At 37.0% G+C, this 27,632-nt stretch overlaps 3 protein-coding genes across 6 annotated transcripts; all 3 read right to left on the bottom strand.

Moving 5' to 3' along the window:
• Positions 1 to 1,575: 1,575 nt before the first annotated feature.
• LOC122296824 (protein FAR1-RELATED SEQUENCE 5-like) lies at positions 1,576 to 3,805 on the bottom strand. Its single transcript, XM_043106622.1, has 4 exons — positions 3,675 to 3,805; positions 2,555 to 3,578; positions 2,368 to 2,466; positions 1,576 to 1,674 (listed from the first exon to the last, which is right to left on the bottom strand). Exons 1-4 carry the CDS (start codon positions 3,803 to 3,805, stop codon positions 1,576 to 1,578), a joined length of 1,353 nt encoding a protein of 450 aa, XP_042962556.1.
• Positions 3,806 to 3,832: 27 nt separating this feature from the next.
• Positions 3,833 to 4,717, bottom strand: LOC122296823 (protein FAR1-RELATED SEQUENCE 5-like). The gene has a single exon (XM_043106620.1). The coding sequence runs from the start codon at positions 4,715 to 4,717 to the stop codon at positions 3,833 to 3,835; it is 885 nt and encodes a 294-aa protein (XP_042962554.1).
• A 16,553-nt stretch (positions 4,718 to 21,270) lies between these two features.
• Positions 21,271 to 27,309, bottom strand: LOC122295733 (thaumatin-like protein 1b). 4 transcript variants are annotated; one of them, XM_043104837.1, is made up of 3 exons: positions 27,158 to 27,309; positions 22,381 to 22,482; positions 21,271 to 22,074 (listed from the first exon to the last, which is right to left on the bottom strand). In XM_043104837.1, exons 1-3 carry the CDS (start codon positions 27,258 to 27,260, stop codon positions 21,392 to 21,394), a joined length of 888 nt encoding a protein of 295 aa, XP_042960771.1. In that variant the 5' UTR covers positions 27,261 to 27,309; the 3' UTR covers positions 21,271 to 21,391. The 4 variants fall into 4 exon arrangements, with proteins under 4 accessions (XP_042960771.1, XP_042960772.1, XP_042960773.1 ...); XM_043104838.1 differs by having other exon boundaries at positions 22,384 to 22,482; positions 27,158 to 27,308; XM_043104839.1 differs by having other exon boundaries at positions 22,381 to 22,473; positions 27,158 to 27,275.
• Between the last annotated feature and the right edge of the window lie 323 nt (positions 27,310 to 27,632).

Here is a 27,632-nt window from a genome sequence, read left to right as displayed (position 1 = left end):
CCTACATTAGCTTCCTTGGTCCAAATCCAATTTCCTGGAGCTCAAAAAAACAAAGGGCAGTTGCTAGATCCTCCACCGAGGCTGAGTATCGCACTCTAGCTAATGCAGCATCAGAAACTCTTTGGCTCATTTCTTTTTTTCAAGAACTCGGTTTTCCACTACCCTCAGCACCAAAGCTGCTCTGTGACAACTTGGGAGCTACCCAACTGAGCTTCAATCCTGTCCAACACTCTCGAATGAAGCACATCTAGATTGACCTTCACTTTGTGCGTGATATGGTTCAAAAAGGCACACTCCAAGTTCATCATGTTAATACTCAAGACCAACTTGCAGATCTTCTCACAAAACCACTGTCCAGGCAGCGCATGCAACTACTCAGAGTCAAGATTGGACTTACCGATGGAAGCCCTATCTTGAGGGGGCATATAAGGGAAGATCCCACAAATCAAGTCAAGGAAAATCAATCAAATAAATAGCCGAGGATCATGCCTCTATCAGCTCACAAATTATAGCAAGTTTATTCTCTGTTTTTGTACAGCCTTACTCTTAGCTAAGTTTCCTAGAATAGACTCTCTAATCTCTGTATTTAAATGTATACGATTACAATGTATGAGGTGTGATTGTTTTTGTCATTACTAAGAAATAAAGATTCAGTTCTTATTCAATCCTCAACATGGTGGATATGTACAATAAATTCTAAACTTGAGTAATATTATGGAGGAAAGTAAACTTCTCAACGTGCCTTTGTATTTGACACATTAGAGTACTTGACAATATTCACTTGGAAGCACATGCCTCAAAATTTCATCTTCATCTTCCTTTAGGCTTCCCCAATTATTCTGTTTTTAACAGCAATGTTTTCCAATTTCACCCATGTCAATTGCTTGGAAGTTATAAAATGTGGGTTGTGAATATTCCACGTTGTGAAGCAAGATTTTTTTATTTTTTTTTTAGTTTTTGGTTTAGGAGAAGGGAGAATCCCAGAGGAGGAGAAAAAGATGGGAAGTGTAAAGAACCCAGAAATATTCACAACCAAATTAGGCAACATGTGCTATATATGATGATACGATGTGATCAGAATTCTTTTGTCATACGAAGTGCTATACGATGTGAATTGAATTCTTTTGTCATCAAAAGAACAATAAAGATAAAAATAAAAATAAAAAAAATCAAGATTTGACCATCCAAGATAGTGGGTGGCTAACGACTAGAATATTTCACGTTGTTCACACCTCAAGAACCTAGAATGTACATGCAGCAAGATGTTCTCCAAAACCAGTAATTCATATTTAGAAGATTTTGGACTAAATCATTTCATAATTTTATGGGTAGCATAATAAATTTCTTTTGGGTGAGTACGTGCACTGTTGCATATCATGCAATGCAATCATATGCAGATAACATCAGCAATAATATATAATTGTTAGTATAACATTATCAACATTAAAAGCATAGTTACAAAATGGTTAATTTTTCAAGTGATTGGTTATACCCAAATTTTCACCAAATTGTTACAAATACTCAAAATAATTTGGAGTCCCAGACTCCCAAAATCAACACTCCAGCTTTGCCTTGTCAAACTTCCTTTCCTTTAGCTGCTTTCATCTCCCAATTAACTAAAACATATACACAAAATTGTAAAATCACAACACTCTCATCATGCAATATCTCATCCTGTAGTAAACAGAAAAAAGAAAAAATTTAAAAACAATCACTTGGCTTTTTAAAGCTCCTCAAATTTTACAATCAAAATTCATGAATTTGGTACCCATTTTTTAAAAATTACCAAAACTACTATCATTCTTCCAATTAATAATAAAAGAATGCAAAACCTATCGTGATAACAAAAAGTTGAAAAGATGGTTGTATCTACCAAGTTTAAAAGCAAGCCCTTAATCATTCTTTCTTATGCAAAAATTCCCACAATTCAACAAATGAGCACAAAACTGCCACTGTGCAATTCATCACTATCCTTGACAAAACTCAACAAATTTATGCTATCAAACATTTTAATATATATACCTTGTATCTTATACTTAGTCTGCCATATTAAGGCCTGGCCAATATAGCTAAAGAATTGATCTACTATCCCAAACCTGCATTAGTTATATGGTTAAACCAATATATGAATGTATTATTTTGGATAATATTTAAATTCAGCATAAATCAGTGTTACGATATAATACGTACGGATATCGACGTCTACATCTTGATATGTAGGAATACAATAAGAGATATCATCGTCTAAATGTTGAAAAGATGGTTGTACCTACCAAGAATATAGAAGAAATCCATAATTAATATCGTCAAAGAATCACCTTATATAAACAATACTTGCAAACAATACCACAGTTGATTGAGCAGTACCACAGTCGATTGAGCAGTCGAGGCTATAGGAAAGTCACGCTCCGCCAAGCTAGGTGAGCCAAAATCTCCTACAGCTGTTCTATTTATACGCCTATTCTGCTGTTCATAATTTCAAGATGTATAGTTAATATCAATAGGTTACAAAATTAAATTTAAAAATACAAAATACCTAAACTACCTGACTTACCTGAGCTCGTTGAGTCTTCCTTGCTTTCAACCTATTCACTGCCTTCTTAGCCGTGGACTGTTTCCTCTTAGAAATTGGCCTACCTTTACTATGTGCAGCTACATGACTTTTTAATTTATCAAACCCTTTTGTCACCCTTAATGACTCAATTGAATGATTATCACACACTGGCTGGATGTCAACCCACTCTAACTTCAACTTACTTAACTGAGTCATTAACTTTGCACAACCTTCATCTGAGGTGCCTGCAATTGAAGAAATCTCATAAAAAGCATTGTTCAATTTATTAATTCGGTGTGCATTTGGACTATGACTCAGATTATCGCGGCTACTTCGGACAAGCGTGTAATCTCGTTTCATGTCCTTCCTCCACCTATCAAGAAAGTATTTTGCAGGTAGCTCTTCTTTGTTATGGAGTGTTAACACACGGATGACATGTCTACACAAAATTCCCTTAAAAGCAAATAACTGACATGTGCAACTCACTTCACACTCTTCCTCGTTAAACTCAACAACATATTTTGTACTTTTCCTAAACTCATCCATAACTTGGATCTCGTCGGCCACATGATATGTAAACATCCCTCTTTCACTTCGAATCATTGATGCGCAATAATAAATCAACCCTCTTAACTCTTCTTTAAATTTTTCATTTGTATACGCTGCTTGGAACTGCCGCTCAATGCCATAAAAAGTTATGCACGGAATTTGTGTGTGGAATGAACTGAAGTCAACTGCAAGCTCATTCTCAATCTTGCGCCTAAGTGCATTATCATACTGATCTACAAACTGTTTTAGTGTTGTCTTTGAATTTACATCATCATCAAAGAACGCATTCATCCCCTCGCTTCTTTGGGTACTTGACATTCCTGCCCAAAATTTGTTCCTCACATACGCTGGCACCCAAAGATGACGCTCAGAATATAGCCATTCAAGCCAAGGATTATCATGTAGATCAAAATTATCAAGAAATTGTAGCCAACAGCACTCAAATTCATCAGGAGTCAATGTGTCATAAACACACCTATGTGAAAAATTCAAATAAAAAATATTATTTCCCATAATAATTGAAGGAGATAACACAACATTCATTCAAGAACTAATCATGGAAAATAAATACCTGTGTAGCTGACTTTTGATGCCATCATATTGACTGTGTGATCCAAATTTTTCGGGAACTTTTTTCATTATATGCCACAAGCAAAACCGGTGTCGAGATTTAGGGAACACCTTAGCAATTGCATTTTGCATAGCTTTATCTTGGTCTGTTATAATGGCTTATGGAGCGCAACCATTCATGCACTTAAGCCATGACTCAAATAACCATACAAATGTATCTGTGTCCTCCCTAGAAATCAAGCCACATCCAAAAAGAATTGATTGACCATGATGATTAACGCCCACAAAAGGAGCGAATGGCATTTTGTATGCATTGGTCAAGTACGTCGTATCGAAAGTTATAACATCACCAAACGACTTGTATGCAACTCTGCTACGTGCATCCGCCCAAAATACATTGCGTAGTCTGGTTTCATTGTCAACGTCCATGACATAATAGAAACCATCATTTTGTGCCTGCATACGAGCAAAGTAGTTTTGTAATGCTTCGGCTCCTCCTAACCCAAGCCGAAGTAATCTAACCTCACGTATGTAATTACGTGCATCTCTTTCTCCAAACGTCAAATTCTCATACCCTCCTACCTCAACGACGCAAGAATTGTAATTCTTGCTCAATTGAATGCCAACCATATCATTGTATTCTAATCTTCTCTTCATTGGCTCATCCAATCTCTTATGACATCTAATATATCTTGCTTTTCCAGGACTGAGAGTATGAGTGTGCTCAAGGACAACATGGGTCAAGCAAAATTCACCTTCAGAACCCAATATCACATTGATTTTTGCTTTATATCCATTGTGTTCCATCGGTCTCGGTTTAAGAATATTCGACGATGTGCTCGTAGAAGTGCCTTGACGGACACAAGCAAGGGTGAAATATCTTACTTTTCCATCATCTCCGACTTTGGAACTTCGCTTTGTCACTCCGAAACCAACTTGTTTTGCATACTTAGTATAGTATGTCCTTACTTCCTCAACTGAGGAAAATGACATTCCCTCTTTTGGCTCTTCAACAAGATCCTTATCACCAACATTTGGTTCCATCTACACAGTCATTAAGACATCCAATGCATTTTTTTTTTTTTTATATATCATCATTGAACTTCATAACAACAAAATTTTCAGTTATAAATTTATCATTTGCATTTTTTTTTATTGATTGATCAAAAAGAAAACATCTCTTATGTTATAAATTTAATTCATTCTTAGAATTAAAATGACAATGTTAAAGTGATAAAGGATTAGTTTAATAATTAGACTCAACATCTCAAGATTTTAATAATATCAATAGTTTAACCTTTAAGATCATTATTTGTTAAAAAATTATCTTTATCTTGAAAACTATTTCAAATGTAAAGTATATTTTTTTTTATTAAATTTTAATTTTCCAACTAAAAAAATTTAAATAGGTTGTGCTTGCAACAATTAAGCCTAATTTAGTCAAATTAATTATTGAAAATAAGTTTGCTTGCCACATATTAGTTTCTGAAAATAATTTATCCAAGTTTAATTCACGGATGGATAATACCAAATTAAAGTAAAGAACTTTGCTCAAACAAAAGAAGTGCATGGTATACAAATTCAATTAATGTGTATGCTTGCAAGAACGTGCCACAAATTCTATACTATATCTCAGAATTTTCAAGTAATTTACTCTTTTTTTCATACCACAAAAAGTGCACCACGGAAGCATGACAGACAGAAATCACAACTACTAGAAATATCCTCACCACAGTGGAGGTGGGCTCGACGTCTGGGCTCGGAGTGGGCTTGACGTCTGGGCTTGGATGGGCTGGGCTTGAGGGCCCGTGAGCTGGTGGGCTTGACGAATGGACTCGTGGGCTGAGCTGGGCAAGGCAAGTGGGTTGTGGTCGACGCCGTTCAACGATGCGGTAGGAGAAACGGGAAGTTTTAAATCTGGTGTTAGAGAGAGAGATAGAGAGGAGAGCAGAGAAGAAACGGAGCGGCAAAGCTGCAAAGGGGTTCATTTTGGGTGCGAGGTAAAATCTTTCTATACTGTGGATTGCAGAAATCACGTCATCAATATCTCATCTTCTGACATATAGAGAGAGAATAGAAGTGATAAAAAGCATTCAGCTTTATGGGAAGAAGCATTCAGTTTTTAGAATATAAAATGGTCCACGTAGGATAAGTGGTAAACGAGTAGTGAACCAACCGGAAGGGTATCATTACCCTTATAGAATTCATAAATCTAGAAAGTTAAAATCACATAATCTCATTTGAAAACTAAACACATAAAATTTTTAAAAATTATCTCATCTCATTTCAACTTAATAATCTCACTAATATTTATAAATAATTTCAACTCATTTCATCAAATCTCATTGTCCAAACAGGACAATTGAGATGAAATAAGAATATAATTTGTAAAAAACTATGTTTAAATAGTAAGGTGAGATGGAATATTTTGTAAAAAATAGTGTGTTTAGTCCTTAATTAATAATGAGATAAGATAAGATGAGATGTAATTTTTTTAAAAATTGATAAAGTAGTGGGTCTCACTAATTATTGAAAAGCATTTTTAATTATTAGGGGAAAAATATTATCAATATATTAAAAATAAGTAATATTTATTATTAATTTAAAAACCCATAAATATTTTGACTTTTTCAAAATATATTTTTTGTCGTTAACTGTGATTATTTCAATATTCCCAAATCTGAATGCATTTCTTTATTAAACGAAATTATTCTAATTATGACCTATTTATTATATTATATTTTATAAAATTTAAAATATGTTTTTCTAATTATATATTACAATAAACTAAAATAAAAAAATTAATAGATAATTATATCTATTAAAAATGTGATAATTAGCATTACGGTTGTGATATTGTAGTGTACGGTAGACAAACTATAGCGATGGTTAAAAAAATAAATAATGTTGAGATAAAACTTGTATTCTACCGTTCGAATAGGAAAACGAAACATGCCGTCACAAAAGTATTATCACTAGGGAACACTTGTTCCATATTTTCTCCAACGTTTAGACCAAATGGCTCAAGTTTAGTACATGTTTGGAGTTGCGATAGAAAATATTACTTTTAACTTAAAGCTTATAACTTAGAACTTAACGCAATAAACTTTACTATTAAAAAACTATTTATTGTTTAGAATCCATATGTCTATAGCACTTTTAAACATACTAATTTGTTTGGAAACAAATTTAAAAAGCACTTTTTGACATAAAAGGACATATACTTGATAAAAATAAAATATTATAATAAAATAATAACAAAAATAGTCTAATAGATTTTTCAATAATTATAATGAAAAAAAAATTTCTTCAACGATGCATAAGTGATAGGAGAAAAATAAAAAATATTTATGGGTAAAGTCTTAAGTAGATTATACGGAAATAATAAAAAATATAGATTGGCAAAGTTGTCATTATACTAAAATGATGATGGTCATTTCGTAATATACATAGCACAGTAAAATAGGGATTACTTTTTATGAAGTGCTTCTGACAAAAAGCTTCACTTTGGTGCTTTTGTTAAAACGTAGTTTTCTGCTTTTTCTTGGTTTAGAATTGCTTTAATATAAAACTACCAAACAGATAAATTTTGTCATATAAGCATTTTATACTATTCTACCGCACTTTTTAGACCTCCCACCGCAATCCCAAACAGGCCCTTAAAGTCATACTTCCCTTGAGCTAATCTTCAAAACAGTTCGTCTGTTTATCTTCAATAAACAGCCGTCCAATAGGTAACTTACACGTAGGCTCTTCAGTGTAACTATCATGTGCCCCGCCGTACGCATGCAATGGATCCTCATCCCCTCTCATTCTCTCCCTCCCCCAAAACCCAGTTTTTCGAAATTTCATCATCTCTCCCTCTCCACCACTCTCGTCGCCTCCTCTCTCTGTCATCGCCGCAAGATATAGCACAAATTTAATAACTTCGCCAAACAACCTTGTGTTGGCAAGGGAAAAATTGCTTGATGGGACGAGAGTCTTCCATTAAACCCAAAGAGGCCAACCCCGCATCGTTGAAATCGCTTTGAACCTCCTTTGACGAAATCTTGTCCTTTGATGAATTATTTTCCCAACTCTGTATGTAATGAAGATGACGCCATAAAATATGCCACAGTTCATTCTTTCTCGTGATTCACTTGGCTGGCCTCTTTTTTCCCTTTTCCTTTTACATAATCATATCTCTTCTTAGATCTTCTTTAGCTGTGAGCGATTTCAAGAGTGTTCTAGAAAAGCAAGTAGCTAGCTAGGTAGGTCCCTTGTCAATGTCATGAATTATGACCCTCCACTATCTGCAAATCCCAGTTACATTACCTTCAAATTGTTACTATTTTCACCACATATATATTTGAGGTCTTTCATGTGAAAGCTAAAGATAGAGGCGGAAGAGATTTCGACAAGGCTTGGAATTGTGTGGGATTTCGACAAGCCAGATATAATTTTTGAAATGTATCTGCAAAACAGAAAATGAATACAAAGAAAGAATGTCTCAAATGATAAATCCCCATGAAAACAAGAGAAATCAAAGTCTGCTTCGAAGTGGAGACCGGAATCAAGAAGAAATCTGGCTGCCTTATGCCGTTGGCATCGGAATGGTTGTGGCTATGGCGTCGAGTTGCCAACGTTGGGTTGCTGGTGTGGAAATGGCTGGGAGGCGATGGGAGAAGTAGTGGTAGCAAAAGAGAAGGGAAAGACATGGGGTATTTTAGGTGTTCTGATGTAGTCATCCTCATTATGTTGTAATGTACATTGTTGACTTGTCAATATCATATTGGCTGCTGATCTAAAGGCAAAAATAGTACTACCCTTGCAAAGCGGAACTGATTTCTCTTTGGTATAATTTAAAAAGAAAAATTTAATTACAAGCATAACTGCGTAGTAATATGTGTACCAATCAAATAGGATTGATTAAAAAGTAAATTTTATTAAAAATAGTGCTAATTTAAATTTTGAATACGAAGGAATCAGTATTGATACGCAGATTAGTACACGACTTTGCTTGTATGTAGTAAAACTCTATTAAAAATTATTACTTTTTCTAAAAATTATTCTGATATAAAAAAAATATTTATTAATATTATAATCTTAACATATTAGATGTTGCTGCTATTATTTGTCCGAAAGAAAACTACCTATCAAAAAAAAAAAAAAAAAATTGTCCGAAAGAAAATTGATGCAATACAATAAATAATTTCTGGTCCTGTTAGAATTACTAATTGTCCTTTTTATTTTTCCCCTATAAATTACCTTACATTATTATATTACATGTATGCGCACACTTGCTTTCACAATGCGCTAGGAGTCCCGAGGGAGCCAACAACAAGCATCACGACTTCCACCAGAATACTAGCGGCAGTTGAGGGTGCCAAAGATGGTATCAGAGCTTTTATGGCTTTGGGTAAATACATAAGTCACCTAGATGCAGTACCAAAATTCTAAGTTTCAATCTAAGGTAATGTTTGAAGGTTAGAAACCAAGAAAATAATTGGGATGATAAAGTTGGATTTTTGGTAGGCAAGACATATAGTGCAACCTACATTTCCCCAAAACGAATCCTTTGGCCAAGCCCCATAAGTCAATCTACCCTATGTCAACAGGAATTATGCCATGGCGAGAGCACTAAATCGCATGACCAAGTTTCTATAGCAAAATTTCCATAAACACTAGTGGAACTGGCAAAGAGTTTGCTCGTAAGAGCATTTCTTGGCCTATAGGATTCCTGGATTTTTTGGAGATGAAGAACCAATCAGAACGGGTAGATGGACTACTGATCTTGAGCAGACCTTTCAGATCCGTGGTTGCATTGAAGACTAGAAGGTGTTATATGCAAGATATCTAGTCCAAGTTGAAATAGATACATGGTGGGAGACAAAGAATGAGCTTCTTGAAATGGAACTCGGATCCATAGTGGCTATGACATGGCAACAATTTAAGCAAGAATTCAATTACCGCTTTTTCCTGAGCTCTATAAGAAGGCAAAAAGCTAGGGAATTCGCTAATGTTGACCAAGGCAATTTGACCGTGGACCAATATGCCCGAAAGTTAATGGAACTTGAAAGATTTGCTATGCATCTAACAGTTAGCGAGGAGGTGTGATCCAAACACTTATAGGAAGGACTGCAACAACGATTCCATGCAGAGGTCGCTAGTCTTCAGAGCCAAAGTTATCAAAGGTTGGTAGATTTGGCATTAATAGTAGACCATGAACGTGGCGATGTGGTGGCCTCTCCAATGGGTTAGAAGAGAAGGCCTACACTAAAGAAGATAGTAGTATGGGGTCACCCCAGAAGTTCATGTTGAGGACCGAGGCTCGAACTCAAGCATCTACAGGAGCTCAAATTGAGGGGTGGGGTGGGGGAGCTCTAGTTTGTTGTAGGTGCAACAGGTCCCATGAAGGCGATTATCACCAAGAGTCTAGCAACGCATTCTGCTAGGGATTGCCCTAGTGATGCTAAGGAGATTGATCAGCCCAATGTAGACAAAGATTAGGCTAGATTACAACTGGAAACCAGAGAATACCAAACACATTTAATACCACGATTTTGACTGTGGGGGTGTCGGTGTGCGAACAGTGGAAAATCGAAGCCAAAACCCTATAGTAAAAACAAAAGCCATTAAAAAAATACACCGCCGAAAATACATAGCTCCAAAATAGAAAAAATAAAACCCCAATCCTCAGGAAAAGAAAACAGGAAAATCAAAATTGGAAGGGATTTTATGAGGGAAAATAATAAGAAAGCTCAAAATGTTTTCCGCAAGGTGCTACAAGTGTTTAGTGGTTTGCATATATCTTTTGTTAGAAAATCAATAAATAAGGAAATTCATTGAACAAGGATAGTCACGTTGGGTGTGACCTTTCAGTTTCCACTAACTTCTAACAAGGCTAGTTTAGTAAATCTTAAGGAACTGAGATTTGAAAATTCAAAATCAAACTAGAAAAAGCATAGAAAAAGTGCATTTTTGTAGAATCCAAGCTGCTTTGAAGTTCACGGGCTGCTTGTTTGCATCGGAATTCGATCTGGTCTAAATGGTAGCTGTTAGAGCATCCGAATAGGCATAGTTAAACAAAAAATGAAGGGAAAATGAAGAGACAATAATACGGACCAGGTTTAAAGATAAAAAATGGTGGCCTGGTCGACCTTGACGAACTTGGTGTCCCAGGTTTTGAGGTCCTCTACGTGTTGCTTGCAGTACTTATGGCCAAGAAGATTCAGATTTTGCTGGTCACATTAGGATTCATGAATGAGAGGGAAGGAGAGAGAAACTTTCGGTTCAACAGAGAGAGAGAGAGAGAGAGAGAGAGAGAGAGAGAGAGAGGTGGGGTGGGGGGTCATAATAGAAATCTTCCCCTGTAGTGCGGCACACTAGGTTTGAAGATGTTTCCCTTACGTGGCACTACTCCATTGGTCTATGTTGTTCTACACTTACAGGATAAACCGATCTGAAGCATTTCTGCTACTTTAATGTGACAAGATTTACAATGCTCTCCCCGTTAAGAAATCATAAAAGTCTTAAAGTTCATAAGGGAAATTAATTACACTGCAAGAAATAATACTTTTTACGGCAATAGGATTCATGGCAAAAAGTACTTGAAGTCACTGCAATGAACCTTTTCCTGTGATTTTCCGTTGCCCCTAAGTCACGGCGAAAGACTAGTCTTAATTGAGAATTTGCTGTGAGGAAAAATACACAACCTGCAAATAATGTTAACCATGGTTAATTTTATCAAAAAAATCCTAAAATTTCATCCACAAGAATGTTAACCATGATTAATCATTGCCAGAAGTAGTTTTCTGACATTTTTTTATCGTCGGAAACTTGTGTTTGCAGCGATTCATACCTGCGGGAAATATTTATATGTGGTGAAAGTTGATTGTCGAGATAAAAACCCAATCGCAAAAAAAAAAAAAAAAAAAAAAAAAAAAAATTCCCGACGGAAAGGTCCTTACAAGATTTAAAAAAAAAAAAATTATTTCGCAAAAACACTTATATGCGGTGTTAAGTGAACTCTCTATGTGGACTTTCGCTCGAGCTCTATGTTGAGCAAACTCTTTGTATGAGCTTTGCTTGAACACTATTTCGAGCTAGTGTCAAGCAAAATTTTTGTATGAGCTTCGCTTGAGCCATGTTTAGCGCAGATCAAGTGACTTTCTATATGGTGTTTAGCTCAAGCCATGTTGACCTGACTTCAATCCCTTGGCATTTTATCCCACTTAACATTGTTACAACACAATTTAACACAAGTTGTCACATGAATATGCCAACACACTTCTTTTACATTAACAATCTCCCCCTTCGGGATTTCTGTGACAAAATCTCTAATATATACATGGACCTAATCCTGACACACCCCACACAGGATTCCCAGGTACCGGTACAATCTATGAACAAGCTGGAAAATTTCTGCAATTACTTAACAAATAGGTAAACGCACCTAAAACATAGAGATGCAAGAAATATTTGTAGTTGTTTAATCAATGTCTGCTAACAAATCAAAAGGCAAGAATTCAAGCATAGACATGATAAGCACAATTTTCATCAAGGAACTCATCATTACGAAATAGTTTAATCAAGGAACACATTAGCTTAAAAATTCATATTTCACAAAAAATTTCAAAACAAGCTATTGTCCCTAAATGTATTCTCTCATACTCTATTGACACTCCTCCTACATATATGCTACTCCCCCTTTCTGTCATGAAACAACAAAGGGCTCTCTCAGTCAATTGTCACCATCCTCTTTAGTTGTGGCAATGTGGATCTCCTGCATGTCCTCGAAGCACCGTGTCACCTGTTGTTTGAGGTTATTGATGCAAGCATCCAAATGATCAAATTGAGCATCCATGAAATCAAGACGAGCATCCATGCGAATTAAGTGATCAAGCACCATTTATATGGTTGGCTTAATAGAATCCAATGCAGAAGTGGATGATGCAGAGTTGCATGGATCAGACTTCGATGGTCAAATAGTGGGTGTAGGAAGATGTTCAACATCAAAAGGATGAAGATGAATCTGTGCATGACTCAACTAGATGGTCTTATGACCAATAGAAGCCTTAAAAGTAGTTCTAGGCTCTTGAGGAGAAATAGTAACTATCTGGGACAAAACAATATGTCTGATAAGATATGCAAAAGATAATGCAGTCATGGTCTTGCTCGATTGAATAACCCGACACAGGTGACTTCCCAAAAGAATGGGAATGTCATTGATCAAAGTATAGAGCAAACTAGCTTTGTCTAGGCCTTTATCACTCTAAGGGCTATAGGGTAGAGATTAGTGAGCACTACATGACTGAGAAGGAGATAGTTATGTGGAAACTCAACTGCATGAATTAGTGTCTGACCATCTCAATTAATTTCATACCCACACAAGAAAGTGGCAATGGCAACCTTACTAGGAGAAAAGGTGGAAAAATAGGGATAAGCGGGGTTTGTTACATGAGAGACGTTAAGCAAGTTAGCTAACATGCCCAAACTTACTCAGAATTGGATGTTATGTAAGCTAACTCCAAATGAGTCATCTTCCGAGATGACATGAATATTGGAATAAACCTCTTGAACCAACTCCACAATAAAGGGGATGACCAGTGGTTAATGACACTCACTAACGAGACTCAAAGATGAGAGGTACTATGTTCTCATGAAGCTCACTCAAAGAAATCTCATGCTCAACAATTAGAGTGCAATGAGAGAGGTTTTGTGCGTTCCTTGCCTGAGTATCATAGAATTAGCTTAAAGTTCACTCCAAACTCGAAGATGCCTTTAAAGTTTAATGCAAGTAATATATCTCCCGTGGTTGCAATTGCACCCATTGGAAGCTAGAGAAATGATAAAACACCAACTTATTCAACAATTTATATTCAACCATTTAATAAAATAATATATTTTTTAAAATATTATTATATTAAGAAAGGGTGATTTACTTGTAGGTGAGTGGGTCTCTATCACTTTTCTTGGAATTATATTGTAAGACCATTACAAAGCAACCAGCTGTTGCCTGTTGGAGATTCAAGAAATTAAGAGATTCAACTGATCCTCAGAATTGATGGGTTTAGCGAGCGGAAAGCAAATTAATGGACTTGAGATGACAAATCTTTCAATTAATGTACTAAACTACGTTCTCAATGTAGGGATTTAATCAAAACTAAAATTTTCAAATTGTTTTCCTAAGTAGAAACCTTCACATTTTTTAGTTTGGAGTCTCTGAAAATTCTCACATATTAGCCATTATAATACTGCTGCCACCAGTCACTTTTGATGAAATTACAAGATGAATTTAAATCTAAGTTGCCTACGGTTCCTCCTGATAAGGACAAAGCAGTAACATGAGGAATACAATTCTGTTAGAGGCCATGAGCTGTAAATCCATTCTTTTACATTCTTTTATTCGTTTATTATTTTTACAGTTTGCAATCTATAAATAGCAATACCCTCTTGTAACAGAGCACGTGATATAGAATATAATTCTGTTATTCATTCATCTTCCACTCGTCCTTTGCTCTGCATTTTATTCTTGCGCTACTCTTAACATGGTACCAGAGCCATGACAGATACTCCTCCAAACCCAGAAATTGAAGAACCAATTATGCCTCCCCATCCTGAGAACAATCCCCACCATCCCGCCAGTCCCTATTACATCCAACCTGGAGAAGGAGCTTCCTCTCCACTCGTACCAGATTTGCTCACTACGGAAAATTATGTAACTTGGGCAAGAACCATGCGCCGGGCCCTCAATATTAAGAACAAACTCGGTTTTATTGATGGCAAAATCCTCAAACCCTCCAACAATGCCGATCCTCTCTACACCCCTTGGGAACGCTGCAATGACATGGTAATCGCCTGGATACAACACTTCGTTGGCCTTGAACATCGCTCGAGCATAGCACATGCTGAAACTGCTGCTCATGTGTGGAACGATCTTCGCGAACGTTTTTCGATTCAGAATGCACCAAGAATCTTTCAACTCAACAAATCCATTTCAACACTTACCCAAGATGATGATTCGGTAAGTCAGTATTACAACAAACTTAAGAGTTTTTGGGATGAGTTGGAAATATATGAACCTATGCCATCTTGTATGTGTGGATCAATGAAAACACTGATGGAATATACTCACCGAAGCAAGGTCATGAAGTTCCTCATGGGCTTACATGATTCTTATGATTCGGTACGAGCTCAAATTTTACTAAATGATTCTCTCCCTGCTTTGAACCGTGTGTTATCGCTGGTTCAACAAGAGGAGCGAAGAAGACAGCTCAACTCTTCACCGACACCTATTGCAATGGCTGCCAAAGGACCAGATCATCGTGGTTACTCCTCCACTCGCCGAGACCGTTTGTTTTGCACTCATTGCAACATTTCTGGTCACTCCTTGGAGCGATGTTTCAAAGCAAATCCAACTCTACCAGTGTGTTCTCATTGCCATATACCAGGACACACCAAAGAGAAGTGCTATAGGCTCAATGGATTTCCTCCAGGTCACAAAAACCATACCAAACATAAAACATTTGCTAACCAATCTTCTCTTGAACAGGATCACATCGGCAATGGACCATCCATCACTCCAGAGCAGTACAGCCAGCTCATTTCGTTGCTCCAATCTTCCCCCTCCTCTGTTCACGCACCTGCTGCCAACCAAGTTCTTACAAACCTCTCAGAATCCGAGTCCCCTATGTCTGGTATCTTATCCTGCAATTTCACACACACACTCAATCACGTCACTCACGCTGTTGTGTCTTGGATAATCGATATGGGAGCTACGGATCATATGATCTGTAGCCCTCAATTCTTCACTCATAATATTACCACCGTTTCACACACCATTAAGCTTCCTAATGGCACAACCACAGCATCTACTCATCTTGGTGACGTCCAAATTTCCAATCAGTTAATTCTTAAAAATGTTTTGTGTGTGCCTGACTTTTCATTCAATTTAATTTCAGCTAAGTCTCTTACTACTCATTCCAATTGTTGTCTAATGTTTTTCTCTAACTCTTGTTACATTCAGGACCTTTCCTCTTGGATGACGATTGGAGTGGGGAAGGTGCATAATGGACTCTATCATCTCCAACTTTCCAGACCTCACCTCAACGAATTACAATTTTTTTTTCCTGCCTTACGTTTCAGTCATGTTAATACCACAAGTGTTTCCAAGCTAGATGACTTTACTCTTTGGCATTATCGGCTTGGCCATAGTTCTATGACACAAAAAATATTAAATGACATGCAACTCGCAAATTCTAAACCAACAAATTCTCCACCTATCCCTTGTGAGATCTGTCCACTTGCAAAGCAGCATAAGCTACCCTTTACTCAATCCGAAACTTCAGTTTTTAAACCATTTGATCTTATTGCCGTTGATATTTGGGGTCCCAATCAAGTTCAATCTTACAATGGCACCAAGTATTTTCTTACCATTGTAGATCAATACACCCGCTGCACATGGATTTATCTCCTTCAAACCAAATCAGAAGCAAGAACATCCCTTCAAAATTTCATTGCACTTGCCGCCACTCAATTTGAAAGCCAAATTAAAACAATTCGATCCAATAACGGTGCCGAATTTCACATGCCCAGTTTTTATCAATCAAAAGGAATTTTACATCAACGCACATGCGTTGCAACACCTCAACAAAATGCCTTGGCTGAACGCAAGCACCAACATATACTAAACGTAGCCAGAGCTTTGAAATTTCAGTCCGGACTACCAATGAAATATTGGACCGATTTCATTACCACTGCTGTACACTTAATCAACCGAACACCCACACCTCAACTTCACAACAAATCACCATTCGAGCTACTATACAACCAAAAACCATCTTATTCCCATCTTAAAACTTTCGGCTGCCTATGTTTCGCATCTACCCTCAGTCATACCCGTTCTAAATTTGAACCCAGAGCTCGAAAATGTCTCTTCCTTGGGTATCCATACGGGGTCAAGGGCTATAAACTTCTGGACTTAAACACACAACAAATATTTCTATCGCGTGACGTTGTGTTCCATGAGCATATATTTCCCCTCAAACGTACAAATGACCCTCACCTTTTCTTCCCCTTCCCTCACTCCGGACAGGACCCTTCACAACCTCATGTCAACCTTCCCACTTCACAAGACCCTCTCATTCTTGATACATCACCACCGTTCGACCAAACCAACACAGAATCATTCAACCACAACACCTCACCCCCACCCGTTACACCAACCATTGCACCTTCACCCTCACCCCCACCCATTACAACAACCATTTTACCTTCACCCTTAACCCCACTTCGTCGCTCCACAAGAACCAGAACAGCACCAGCATACCTTAAAGATTTCCATTGCAATGCCCTGCTCCCATACCAATCAGCATCCATGTCGAAAGCACCTGAATCATCCTCCATCCCAGGTTCGAACATCTCTTTTCCATTGTCCTCTGTTTTATCTTATAGTTCTTTATCTCCTTCATTTCATGCTTTCACTACATCCCTCTCCATCAACACTGAGCCCACTACGTACAATCAAGCCATTAAACAGCCCATCTGGCGAGAAGCCATGCAACAAGAGCTCACTGCTCTGGAACTGAATCACACGTGGTCCATTGTCGATCTCCCTCCTGGCAAGAAGCCGATTGCTTGCAAATGGCTTTATTGTTACAAGTTCAAAGCGGATGGCTCGATCGAACGTGCCAAAGCCCGACTGGTTGCAAAGGGTTTTACCCAACGTGAAGGAGTTGATTTTCACGACACTTTCTCTCCGGTTGCAAAGTTGACTTCCATCCGATGCCTACTTTCTCTCGCTGCCATCAAGGGCTGGGACTTGCAGCAATTGGACGTAAACAATGCGTTCCTATATGGGGAACTCGATGAGGAATTGTACATGCAGCTCCCACCTGGTCTTTCCTCATCACACGCCAACAAAGTCTGCAAATTGCAGAAAAGCATTTATGGCTTACGTCAAGCATCTCGGCAATGGAACACTAAACTCACTTCATCACTTGCTGAATTCGGCCTAGTACAATCTAAAGCCGATTATAGCTTGTTCACCAAACGGACAGACACCTCCTTCATTGCTCTCCTCATCTATGTCGATGACATTATTTTACTGAGCTCGGACACCACTTCCAGCGATGCCATCAAACAGTTTCTATCCACAAAATTCAGAATCAAAACTCTCGGGCCACTGAAATATTTTCTCGGCATGGAAGTGGCTAGATCGAAGGGTGGAATCCAATTATGTCAGCGGAAGTATGCATTAGATATATTAGCCGAAACAGGACTGCTTGCAGCTAAACCATCTCCCATTCCGATGGAACCTAATATCAAACTGCAAAAAGATAAAGGCAACCCATTTCATGATCCTGCTCTTTACCGAAAATTAGTGGGCAAGCTCCTTTATCTCACTAATACTCGCCCAGACATCAGTTACAGTGTAAGTTTATTGAGCCAGTTCATGGAATGTCCACGAGCAACTCATTATGAAGCTCTGATCAAAGTCATTCGGTACGTAAAGGGAACTCCAGGCCAAGGAATATTTTTCTCAAGCACTTCGGCACTTCAACTTGTAGCGTACTCAGATGCCAATTGGGCGAATTGCTTAGATACACGGCGGTCCACAACTGGATTTTGCATCCTTCTTGGCAAGTCCCTCGTTGCATGGAAATCCAAGAAACAGAACACTGTTTCCCGCTCCTCGGCTGAGTCCGAATATAGGGCCATGGCTGCTGTCGTATGTGAGCTTACATGGATAAGATATTTGCTTGAGGATTTCGGCATCATCATTTCAACTCCTGCAATTTTACATTGTGACAATTTAGCTGCACAACACATTGCTGCAAACCCCGTGTTTCACGAACGCACAAAACACATTGAGCTAGATTGTCATCTAGTTCGTGACAAAGTTTTGGCTGGACAAGTTTCCACTGTGCATGTGTCGTCATCAGATCAAGTAGCAGACTTGCTGACCAAGCCGCTCCATTCTCCAGCTTTCAAACGGTTACTGTCCAAGATGGGAGTGATAAACATCTACTCTCCATCTTGCGGGGGGCTGATGAAATTACAAGATGAATTTAAATCTAAGTTGCCTACGGTTCCTCCTGATAAGGACAAAGCAGTAACATGAGGAATACAATTCTGTTAGAGGCCATGAGCTGTAAATCCATTCTTTTACATTCTTTTATTTGTTTATTATTTTTACAGTTTGCAATCTATAAATAGCAAAACCAAAAGCTTGGGAAAGGCACTCATCATTTAATTTAACAAAACAACAAGAAAGAAATATGTCGGCTACTGGAAAAAGGCCATGTTTGTTTACCCAAATCTAAACTATCTTATCTCATCTCATATCATTATTATAATTTTTTCAAATCAACATATAAAATATAATAAATAATTTAATATTTTCAAATTCTAAAATAAAATTAATATTAAAAAATTATATTATAACAATATTTTATTTAATTTTCAATAAAAAGAGACTTGATTCTACAAGGGAAGAATTAGTTGGTTTTGTTGTTCATGTTGATGAGAAATTGAAGGGTATCATGTTGAATAAAATGGTGAGTTGCACTTAAGTAAAATGGTGCGTATAGGGAAGTAACAAAATTAAGAGTAATGGGAAGTGAAACGGTGCGCTTCGTTTATCATTTGTTCTTTTTGTCTATAAATAGTAGTGCAGACTTCATCTGAAAACTACTGAATTTGCATGAGTTTTTCCTTGGATTGTATGGAGGTATAAAGGTAACTAGAAAACCTTATTCAGGAATCAATAAAGGGATTCTTAGTTTCCTTTTTCATTTCTTTATCAGTTCTTGATCATTCTTGGTCATTCTTATTACACTTTTTTCTCTATTTTCTGGGTTCTTGTTCACTAATTCTAGTTCTTGATAGACTGATATATGGAGAGATACCTTACAATCTGAAAGGGAACAAGGCTAACAAGATTAAGGATAGGTTTTTTAGGATGGAAAATAGGAGAAGAGGAAAATAGTTTGAGGAAGACGAGGAGTCACTACAAGAAAAGTGGGCTTTTGTGACCAAAATGATTATTTCCCACGATTTTTATAAGAAATAGTCCTTTTGGTCACAAAAATTTGGTCACAAAAATTCACTTCTCTTGAAGTGATAGTTTGAATATAAGCGAAGTTGACACTCTGCAAGTTAGACTTTTGGCATTTAGGAATACTTCTCTTGCTAAAATGGCTTCCAACCCATAATTTAGGCCGGGATATAGGTGTTAGCCCAAGAATCATGGAGACCATGATTTTGTGAAAGCATTGAATTCTCCCAACAATGGCTCTGTGTCCGACAGTGGGTCTGCTAAACAGATATGGCAACCCATGACTGCAATGGCTACATCAAGACCACATACGACATTTAAAAAAAAAAAAAAAAAAAATAGGACCACATATGGCAACCCATGACAACGGAGCTCCTAAAAAGTGCAAATCATCCTCTTGTACACTTTGATATTTTCCTTTTTCACCTTTCGTTTGTCTTAGTTGTTAGCCAAAGCGTTCAGACACAGTTGGGAAAGAAAACTACTGCAATTTAAAGCATGCACCACGTCGTTTATTTACGTATTGAAATTTCTGACATTTATAGGCACCCAATTGTAGAGTATGGAAAAATGTATAAACACATCTATCAAGTTGTTTTTAGAATAAGAAATACCAATGCATTTGCAGGAAAACAAAAATATCATTTTACGAAATAATAAATCACTAACCGCTACAGGATCTGAAACCAAAATTCTTGAGATGAGGTCACGACACCTCCGCACCCGAAACACATTTTAATGCAGAAATATACAGTGGCTTGGCCTCGTGGTCGAGGTGGCATTGACTTGAGAGAGAGAGCGAGCGAAGAAGAAAGTGAAACAAGTTTTTTTTTTAACAGTTGCCTCTTCATGTAACGGCCAGTTTGTACGTGGCATATAAGCGGTGCTCACTTGGTGCAACTCTCTCTTTGCACCATTTCATTCCAGATTTTTATGGTGTGAATGCCACCAAGACAGTTGTAACTCGGCTTTTACCCAAAAGCCACTGCAAGTGGAAGGCTCTGTTTTTTACCCACCGAAATAGATAATTTCTTCCCATTTAAATTTGACTTAAATAAGTATAGGATGCTAGATTTGGAAGGGAAAAATAAAAAATAAAAAATCCTGTGGCTGGATTCATGAGAATTACAAAATAGAAATTGAATGAATGAGTAAACATACCTTCGAATATGTGGAAACATGATGGTGGGAAAAAAACTTCAGAGACATGAGAGAGAGAACGTAATGTTTGGTCACTTCGTGCAGAAGAAGAAATTGCCAGATTATATGCCTTGTCCCTTCTAAGAGAATGCGTTTTTTCCTGAACGTTGTGAATGGAACCGATGTATGATTTTGAAAGGGTCCTGTCAGTCGATTCAAGGAAACTATAAAATGGAGTTTTCAAACGATGGGGGAAAGACTCAGTGTGAACGAAAAATGAGCATATAGGCAACTCTTCATAGGTATAATAGAGGCGTGCGATAGTTTGGACGGTTTCGAAATTTAGTGTGCCACAATCTCACTTTGTTTGGTGGATATTTAATGCATAATCGACAAATATGGAATGAAAGCCAACTCAGACATCCTGAACACGACTTTTTTATATTTAAATAGATTATTATAAAGAGAAGCTGGAAATGCATGCAATATGCATGAATGCATAACTCTTGATCTCATCTCATGATCAAGCTAGATGTTATTCAAGGGCAGAAAGTGATAACGTAATTAGGTGCACCGGAGCAGGTAAAGGTGCTGTTCACATCATCATAAGCATAGCTATAAGCTTGAGGGCATTGGTTCTCGAAAATCATTGAATAGTTCGTGGGAGGACATGTTGCTGGGGTAATGAAGTCGCCAGTGCAGCAGTATTGTGCCTGATTGAATGCTGTGCATGCGCTCTTGCATGCGATCACGCTCCCATCCGCGGCTTTTAGTTGCAGCTCTGCTGGGCAAACTGCATTCACATTGGCCGGGCAACTCGAGGTCTTGCATTCACCGCTCCCGCCTTCTGTGCTCACTGAAACAGGCAGGTTGAAGCCGTCCACAAGGCTGACATCGTAATAGTCCTGCCCACCATTCTTTGCTATGTTGATTTCTACCAAAGATGCCGGCGGGACCGCACCATTGCCATTGCACGCAACCTGTCCGGAGGCACAATCCGCAGTAGCGCAAGAGAACCTTCCTGAGGCATCCGCGGAGCAACCAGTTCGTGCCCAAAAACGGCCCCTCCATGGAGCTTGGACACTTATTGATGTGGATGCTCTGGATACTAACTTAAATCCGGTTGTTGACAGTTGAGGTTCCTGATCAACCGTTAAGGTTCCCGGCCAGATGGTATTGGGACAGTTGTTTGTGAAAGTTATTGATCTAACGGATTGAGCACCTGCAATTTTCATACATATGCAACATCAAACAAAGGTTAATATTTAACAATTCTTAATAAAATTTAATATTTTAAGTATATTATTATTCATTTAATTTAATTTTATATAATACATTGATAGATAAATTCTTAATTAGGGGATTTATTAAAAAAATAATATTTACTTTTATACACATTTAAGACATAGGAGAAGATAAATAAAGTATTTTTATTTGTAGTCATTCAGATTCTCTAAAAATTTTGTGTATACACTTTTTAATTAAAAGATTAGATAAACTTTGTTGTTCCAATATAAAAGAGTAGTACTACTTGGCCGCTTCAAAATCATAATCCTGACTTCGTCGGGTCCGCTAGTCACCGTGCATATATCATGTTGAACATGATCAGAGCCATTATATCCTGCATCGACTTAGATATATGCAGCAAATGAAGTTAGTCAAATATATACCATATCAGCTAGTAAGTCACACATATATGCATGCTTATCACAATCATATAAGTGCGTACGTGTATATGCTATGACATGGTATTCATATATATTCGATCTATTACAGTATGTCATATAATTAAAATTACTATTCTCGTATATTCTCAAATATTTCTTTTTCAAACATCACTAAAACAGAAAATACCTTTCAATTTTACATCATCATCTTTTTCATATAATCATTATCTAATCATTACAACTTTTTCAAACTTCCAAACAAAACACAAAAAATAATACAACTTTTTTAAATTTCAAAACAAAAGTAATATTAAAAAATTATATTCAAATAATTAAATATTATTTTTAAATAATATTAAATTTATAATATTTTTATTTAACTTTTTCTATCTCATTTCCTAAAGCCTAATGAGATATTTTAACTTAAACTATTTCGCTAATTAACTCAAACTATTGGAATAAATCAAAGCATAGAGAGAGTTAAACCCACAATTACGTAAATTCTACACTCCTTTGTAGTGTTTACATTGTGGACGAATTGAAGGTGATCTTTGAGTGTGATTTTTTTGGTGCGCGTGGGGGTTGGGTGAGGATGACAGATTTTCAAATGCTGCAACAGAAACCTGAATCCACCGATGCCTACTCTGAGTTTGAACAAGGAATTGGTGCGTGGGCACTTGGAGGACTGTATGTCATTTGCTTCATGTAGCTCTATAAGCACTCCTGATAATGAGGATGACGAGGGTTATCAGCTAGCTTGGAGGAGGAGGAGGTCTAATTTGGAAGGTGATGATTTGGCAGAGTCATTTGCTGCATGGTGCTCCCACTCTCGTATTATAAGTAGGTGGGCTTCCTGATAGGCGCAGGAGATGATAACCACAATTGAGAGGAGAAATTGCGAGCCTGAGTTGATGGCGCTTGCACGTTTGTGTTGGAAAGTCTAGTAAAGGGTTTAGAGATCAGTACCTCAACAACCACACATTTGTTTTCCGTTATACCAGCAGCACTGTAGCAATGCCTAAAACTTGAGATAACCACAATCAGGACACTTACATGCTTATTCATACATCAAACTGCCAATAAACGAGGTATATGGAATAAGTTGCATTTGGTTTCTCTCACTATAAAACTCAATTAGTCATCATGATTTGTTTCACGACAGACAAATACATAACCAATCAAAATCGTTGATTTTATCTATCTTTCATTGTTTATGCATGCAAACAATGTACAAGTCTTAAAAGAAAATGCATGAAAATATGCACAATCAGAGGCGAAACAACTAAGGGCCTTGGCCCCCCCAAAATTTTTAAAATCATATGAAAATTATAATTTTGAAGGTGTTTTTATAAAGAAAACTATATGAAAATTAGTATTCGATCCCCCAAAATTATTTTTTTGTAACTTGCCCCCTAAACCAGATTTTCTGATTCCGCCCCTGTGCACAATATTGCAAATATGTATTTATTTAATTATTTATGGGGAAATCAGGATGACAGAAAAATATAATAACTTTGAAATCTTTTTCTAATAAAAAATTATTAAAATATTAAATATTATTATTATAGTATGTCGGATCCGGGATTCAGATCCGTGTCAAACAGGGCGATCGGGTCAACTGGGTCAATCAAACCAGTCAAACCGAGTTAAAGTCAGGCGATCAAACATGTCATGGTCAATGATCAAACAACGTCAAACCGAGTTAAAGGTCAATGCATGGATAGTGGGTATGGTTATAAGATTTGATCTAGCCCAATGAACTTAAAACCCAAAAGGATTAAATGCAAAGCAACAATGGGCGGTATCACATCTACAAGCCTCAAGCCCAAAATCGAATAACACAAGCTTCAAACTCAACTTAATTCCTTATTGCCTTTCAAAAAAAAAAACTTAATTCCTTATTGAAATACTGACTCAAAATTGGGCCAAGCCCAAGCTTTAAAGAATAGACCCATTAAGGAACAAAGTCCTACCCAAATCGAAGGACAAGACCCTGTTTCTATAATGTTGCGGTTATACACTCACACTTCTTTTATTATTGTTTTATTATTCTTTTTTTTTTCTTTTTAAATCTTGATTAAAAATCTTAGAATATTGTCTTTTTTCATAGTTCAAAAAATAAATAAATTCAATCAAGTAACGTTATGATGTAATTTAATTAAAAATAAATTCAATTTAATAAAAATTGACATTGTTTTACAGTTTACTCTTTTAATCAATTTTTATAAAATTGAATTTATTTTTAATTAATTTACATTATTTCATATTAAATTTATTATCTTCTAAATTATGCAAAAATGTGATATTTTGAGATTTTTAATCTGAATTGAAATCGTAAAAGAAAAAAAATAATTGGATAGTAAAGCATGTGCAAAATTACCAATTATGAGCTTAACTTCAAACAGATAATGGTGTAAACACCCTTTTTACACCGTCTAATAAGAAACTACCACATCGTGGTTCCATAAACAAAAAAGATACAACCCACCTTACTCAATTAAAATACCCCCAAAACCCCTCATAGGAAATTTTTTCTCCTTTCTCTCGCTCCCTCGAGCTTTCTCCCCTTTTTCACTCTCTCATAGAAAGAAAAACCCCCTTCAGCATTTCTCTGTGTCTAATCCCTTTAACTTTCTCTCCTATTTCAATCTATGTATAGAAGAAATACATTCAAAGCTGCTTCATTATAAATTTGGTTTTTTTTTTAATCAGAGAGAGATGTTAGAGGGAGTTTTCCTTTACCAAAGGAAAGAGGGGAGAAGTTAGCAAGAGGGAGAGATGGGAGAAAAAAAAAAAAAAAAAGAGAGAGCTACTAAGGACAGACAGAGATCCGGCATAATTTTATTTAGTTATTTATTTTTATTTTTATTTTTTAAAACTTTCTGCAGACTGCTGTGTCATCCATCTCATCCCGTTCAGTCCTCTTCAGTGTCCTTTCAGTTTCCCAGCCATCCCGTCCTTTTAAGCTCCATCCACTTCATCGATTGCTTTGAGCTTTTTTGAGTTTTTTTTTTCCCTATCAACATTCTACTGATTTACGTTCAAGTTATAGCTTCAAACTAGATGCCCATTAAAAAAAAAAAACTAGATGCCGATTAATGAAAGTAAGAAACCTTGAGAGATTCGTCTATTCTTGGACACGGCCTTTAAAAAGGACAGCTTTCCACAACCTGGGGGGCTAACACAACAGAGTTATCCTGCATAACCCACCAAAAATCCAAAAACTCTATAGAAATTATAAAGTGTTACTGTGTTGGGGCAACTCAAATGTGGAGAGAGAGATATATACTTGGCGTCAGCGATGGCTGTTGGAGAGTGAAATCTCGGTGAAAGCTGTTGATGACACGTTGTGGGCGACGAAGAACACAACAGTCTTCGTGCAGGGTCTGGCAAGGAAAAGAAAGGCGGGGGGAAAAGGGAAAGGGAGGAGAGAGAGGGGAAGCTGGCAGATGGGGGACTCTCATTCTCAGAGTTAAAAAAAAAAAAAAAAAAAAAAGACTGACTTGATACCATGCAGAGCAGTGCGTGGGATCCTGTGTGGATTCCTTTATATCTCCAGTAGTTTCCAAAAATAAAAAATCCCCGCGTGGGTTTGGAGGAGGGACTAAGTGGGGTGTATTTTAATTGTATGAGACTATGAGTTGGGTTGTATATTTGTTTCCATGGAATCACGACATGGCAGTTGCTTAATTATTGGATGGAGTAAACAGCCTCTTTACACCGTAATCGACCTCTAGTGTCTATCATTATCTGTTGCGATTTACTATAGCAGAAAACTAGCCCCGTACCGTCACTATGGTAGCGATGGTTGAAACTTGAGAAGAAAAACTTCCCTCTATCCCTAACCACACAATTACAATCCAATGGATTAATTCTATTATATATATAGGAAGAGAAATGGGCTTCTCTTGTGTTAAGATCAATCTATGCTAATCCATAATAAATAGAACAATTTGCACGCGGTTTCAATTCTATATTCATCTTTTTTGAGGGAGTCTTAAGTCCCCGACCTCAAGGCGGCAGGGGGTTGTGAAGGGGCCGAATACTCAGGCATCTTCGATTTTGCAAAGGGGGCGTGAGTTGGAGGACGAGCATCTGTTGAATCGGAGGTTGAGTCCAGCAGCAGAGTGTTGAGTCTAACACCAAGGTGTTAAGTCCAAACATTTCGGAAAAGTCAGGCGAGTAAGAATCAAGGGATCGAGCTTGGGAGATGCAAACGAAAGTGAATACAAGTTCGGGAGCTGGGCTTGTGCAGATGATAACAGGTCTAGTCCGTATCCTCCTCCGCTAGCTGGCGTTAGACTGGAAAGCGGAATTGGGTCAGAAAATCTGGATTTCAAAATCATACTCAGGTCGGAAATTCGGGTAACGTGACTCGGATTTGTTTGTTCGGAAATATGCTTTTTGGGATCGGGTGAACAGTCCATACATATATCTAAAATACATACATACACACATATATACATATATAAATCCAAAAGTTAAAGCGTTTATAATTAAGATTTGTTCGTACCTGGCAGGAGCTCAGAACTAAATGAATGCTTTATGACAAAATAAAAAAAGATATGCCATTGAAATTTCTGTTCAAGCTATATAAAACGTTGAAGAAATCTCGATACTGATGATGATGAGGCATACCAGAGAGGAAAAAGAAGGCCAAGATAAGGCAGGAGATCATCAGTGAAGTCTTCTTCATCGTTGCTAGATATTGCCGAGCTGGATGCTGTGATCTTATGAACATGATGGGATACTCGTAACTCGATGTTATATATGGAGGCTCATGTACGTCATACGCGGTTTACTTTCAACCAACGATGGAACATCTATTGGACGTCTAGGCCGTAGGGCATACGACGGGTTAATGTAGTAAACGTCAAGCCGGCCCTTAAAAAAACGGTCACACGTCCAAGAATTAGAGAGAGAAATATGTTGTGACATCCCTTCTTACGTATATTTTTATTGAAATAGTATTTTAATTTAATTAAAATATTAGTTCTTTTATTTTAAATTATCAAATTTTAATTGAATGTATTTAGTTGTAAAATTTATTTTGAAGTGTTTTCTTAATATTAGTTATTGTTTTGTGTTTAAATTGCTGTTTAATTTATTTTAG

The sequence above is a fragment of the Carya illinoinensis genome, chromosome 15 (genome assembly GCF_018687715.1).
Source record: "Carya illinoinensis cultivar Pawnee chromosome 15, C.illinoinensisPawnee_v1, whole genome shotgun sequence".
Classification (NCBI taxonomy): domain Eukaryota; kingdom Viridiplantae; phylum Streptophyta; class Magnoliopsida; order Fagales; family Juglandaceae; genus Carya; species Carya illinoinensis.
This window is presented reverse-complemented; position numbering and strand designations above follow the sequence as displayed.

What these genes read in the sequence shown, in the direction of transcription:
- LOC122295733 (XM_043104837.1), bottom strand. Translation starts at nt 27,260, where the DNA reads ATGTTCATAAGATCACAGCATCCAGCTCGGCAATATCTAGCAACGATG. An exon ending in GGCCTTCTTTTTCCTCTCTG is followed by an intron (nt 22,483 to 27,157) that starts GTATGCCTCATC and finishes CATATATCTAAG; the next exon opens with TCGATGCAGGATATAATGGC. An exon ending in GATTTTGAAGCGGCCAAGTA is followed by an intron (nt 22,075 to 22,380) that starts GTACTACTCTTT and finishes TGAAAATTGCAG; the next exon opens with GTGCTCAATCCGTTAGATCA.
- LOC122296823 (XM_043106620.1), bottom strand. Translation starts at nt 4,717, where the DNA reads ATGGAACCAAATGTTGGTGATAAGGATCTTGTTGAAGAGCCAAAAGAG.
- LOC122296824 (XM_043106622.1), bottom strand. Translation starts at nt 3,805, where the DNA reads ATGCAAAATGCAATTGCTAAGGTGTTCCCTAAATCTCGACACCGGTTT. An exon ending in ATCAAAAGTCAGCTACACAG is followed by an intron (nt 3,579 to 3,674) that starts GTATTTATTTTC and finishes TTTTTCACATAG; the next exon opens with GTGTGTTTATGACACATTGA. An exon ending in GGAAGACTCAACGAGCTCAG is followed by an intron (nt 2,467 to 2,554) that starts GTAAGTCAGGTA and finishes AATTATGAACAG; the next exon opens with CAGAATAGGCGTATAAATAG.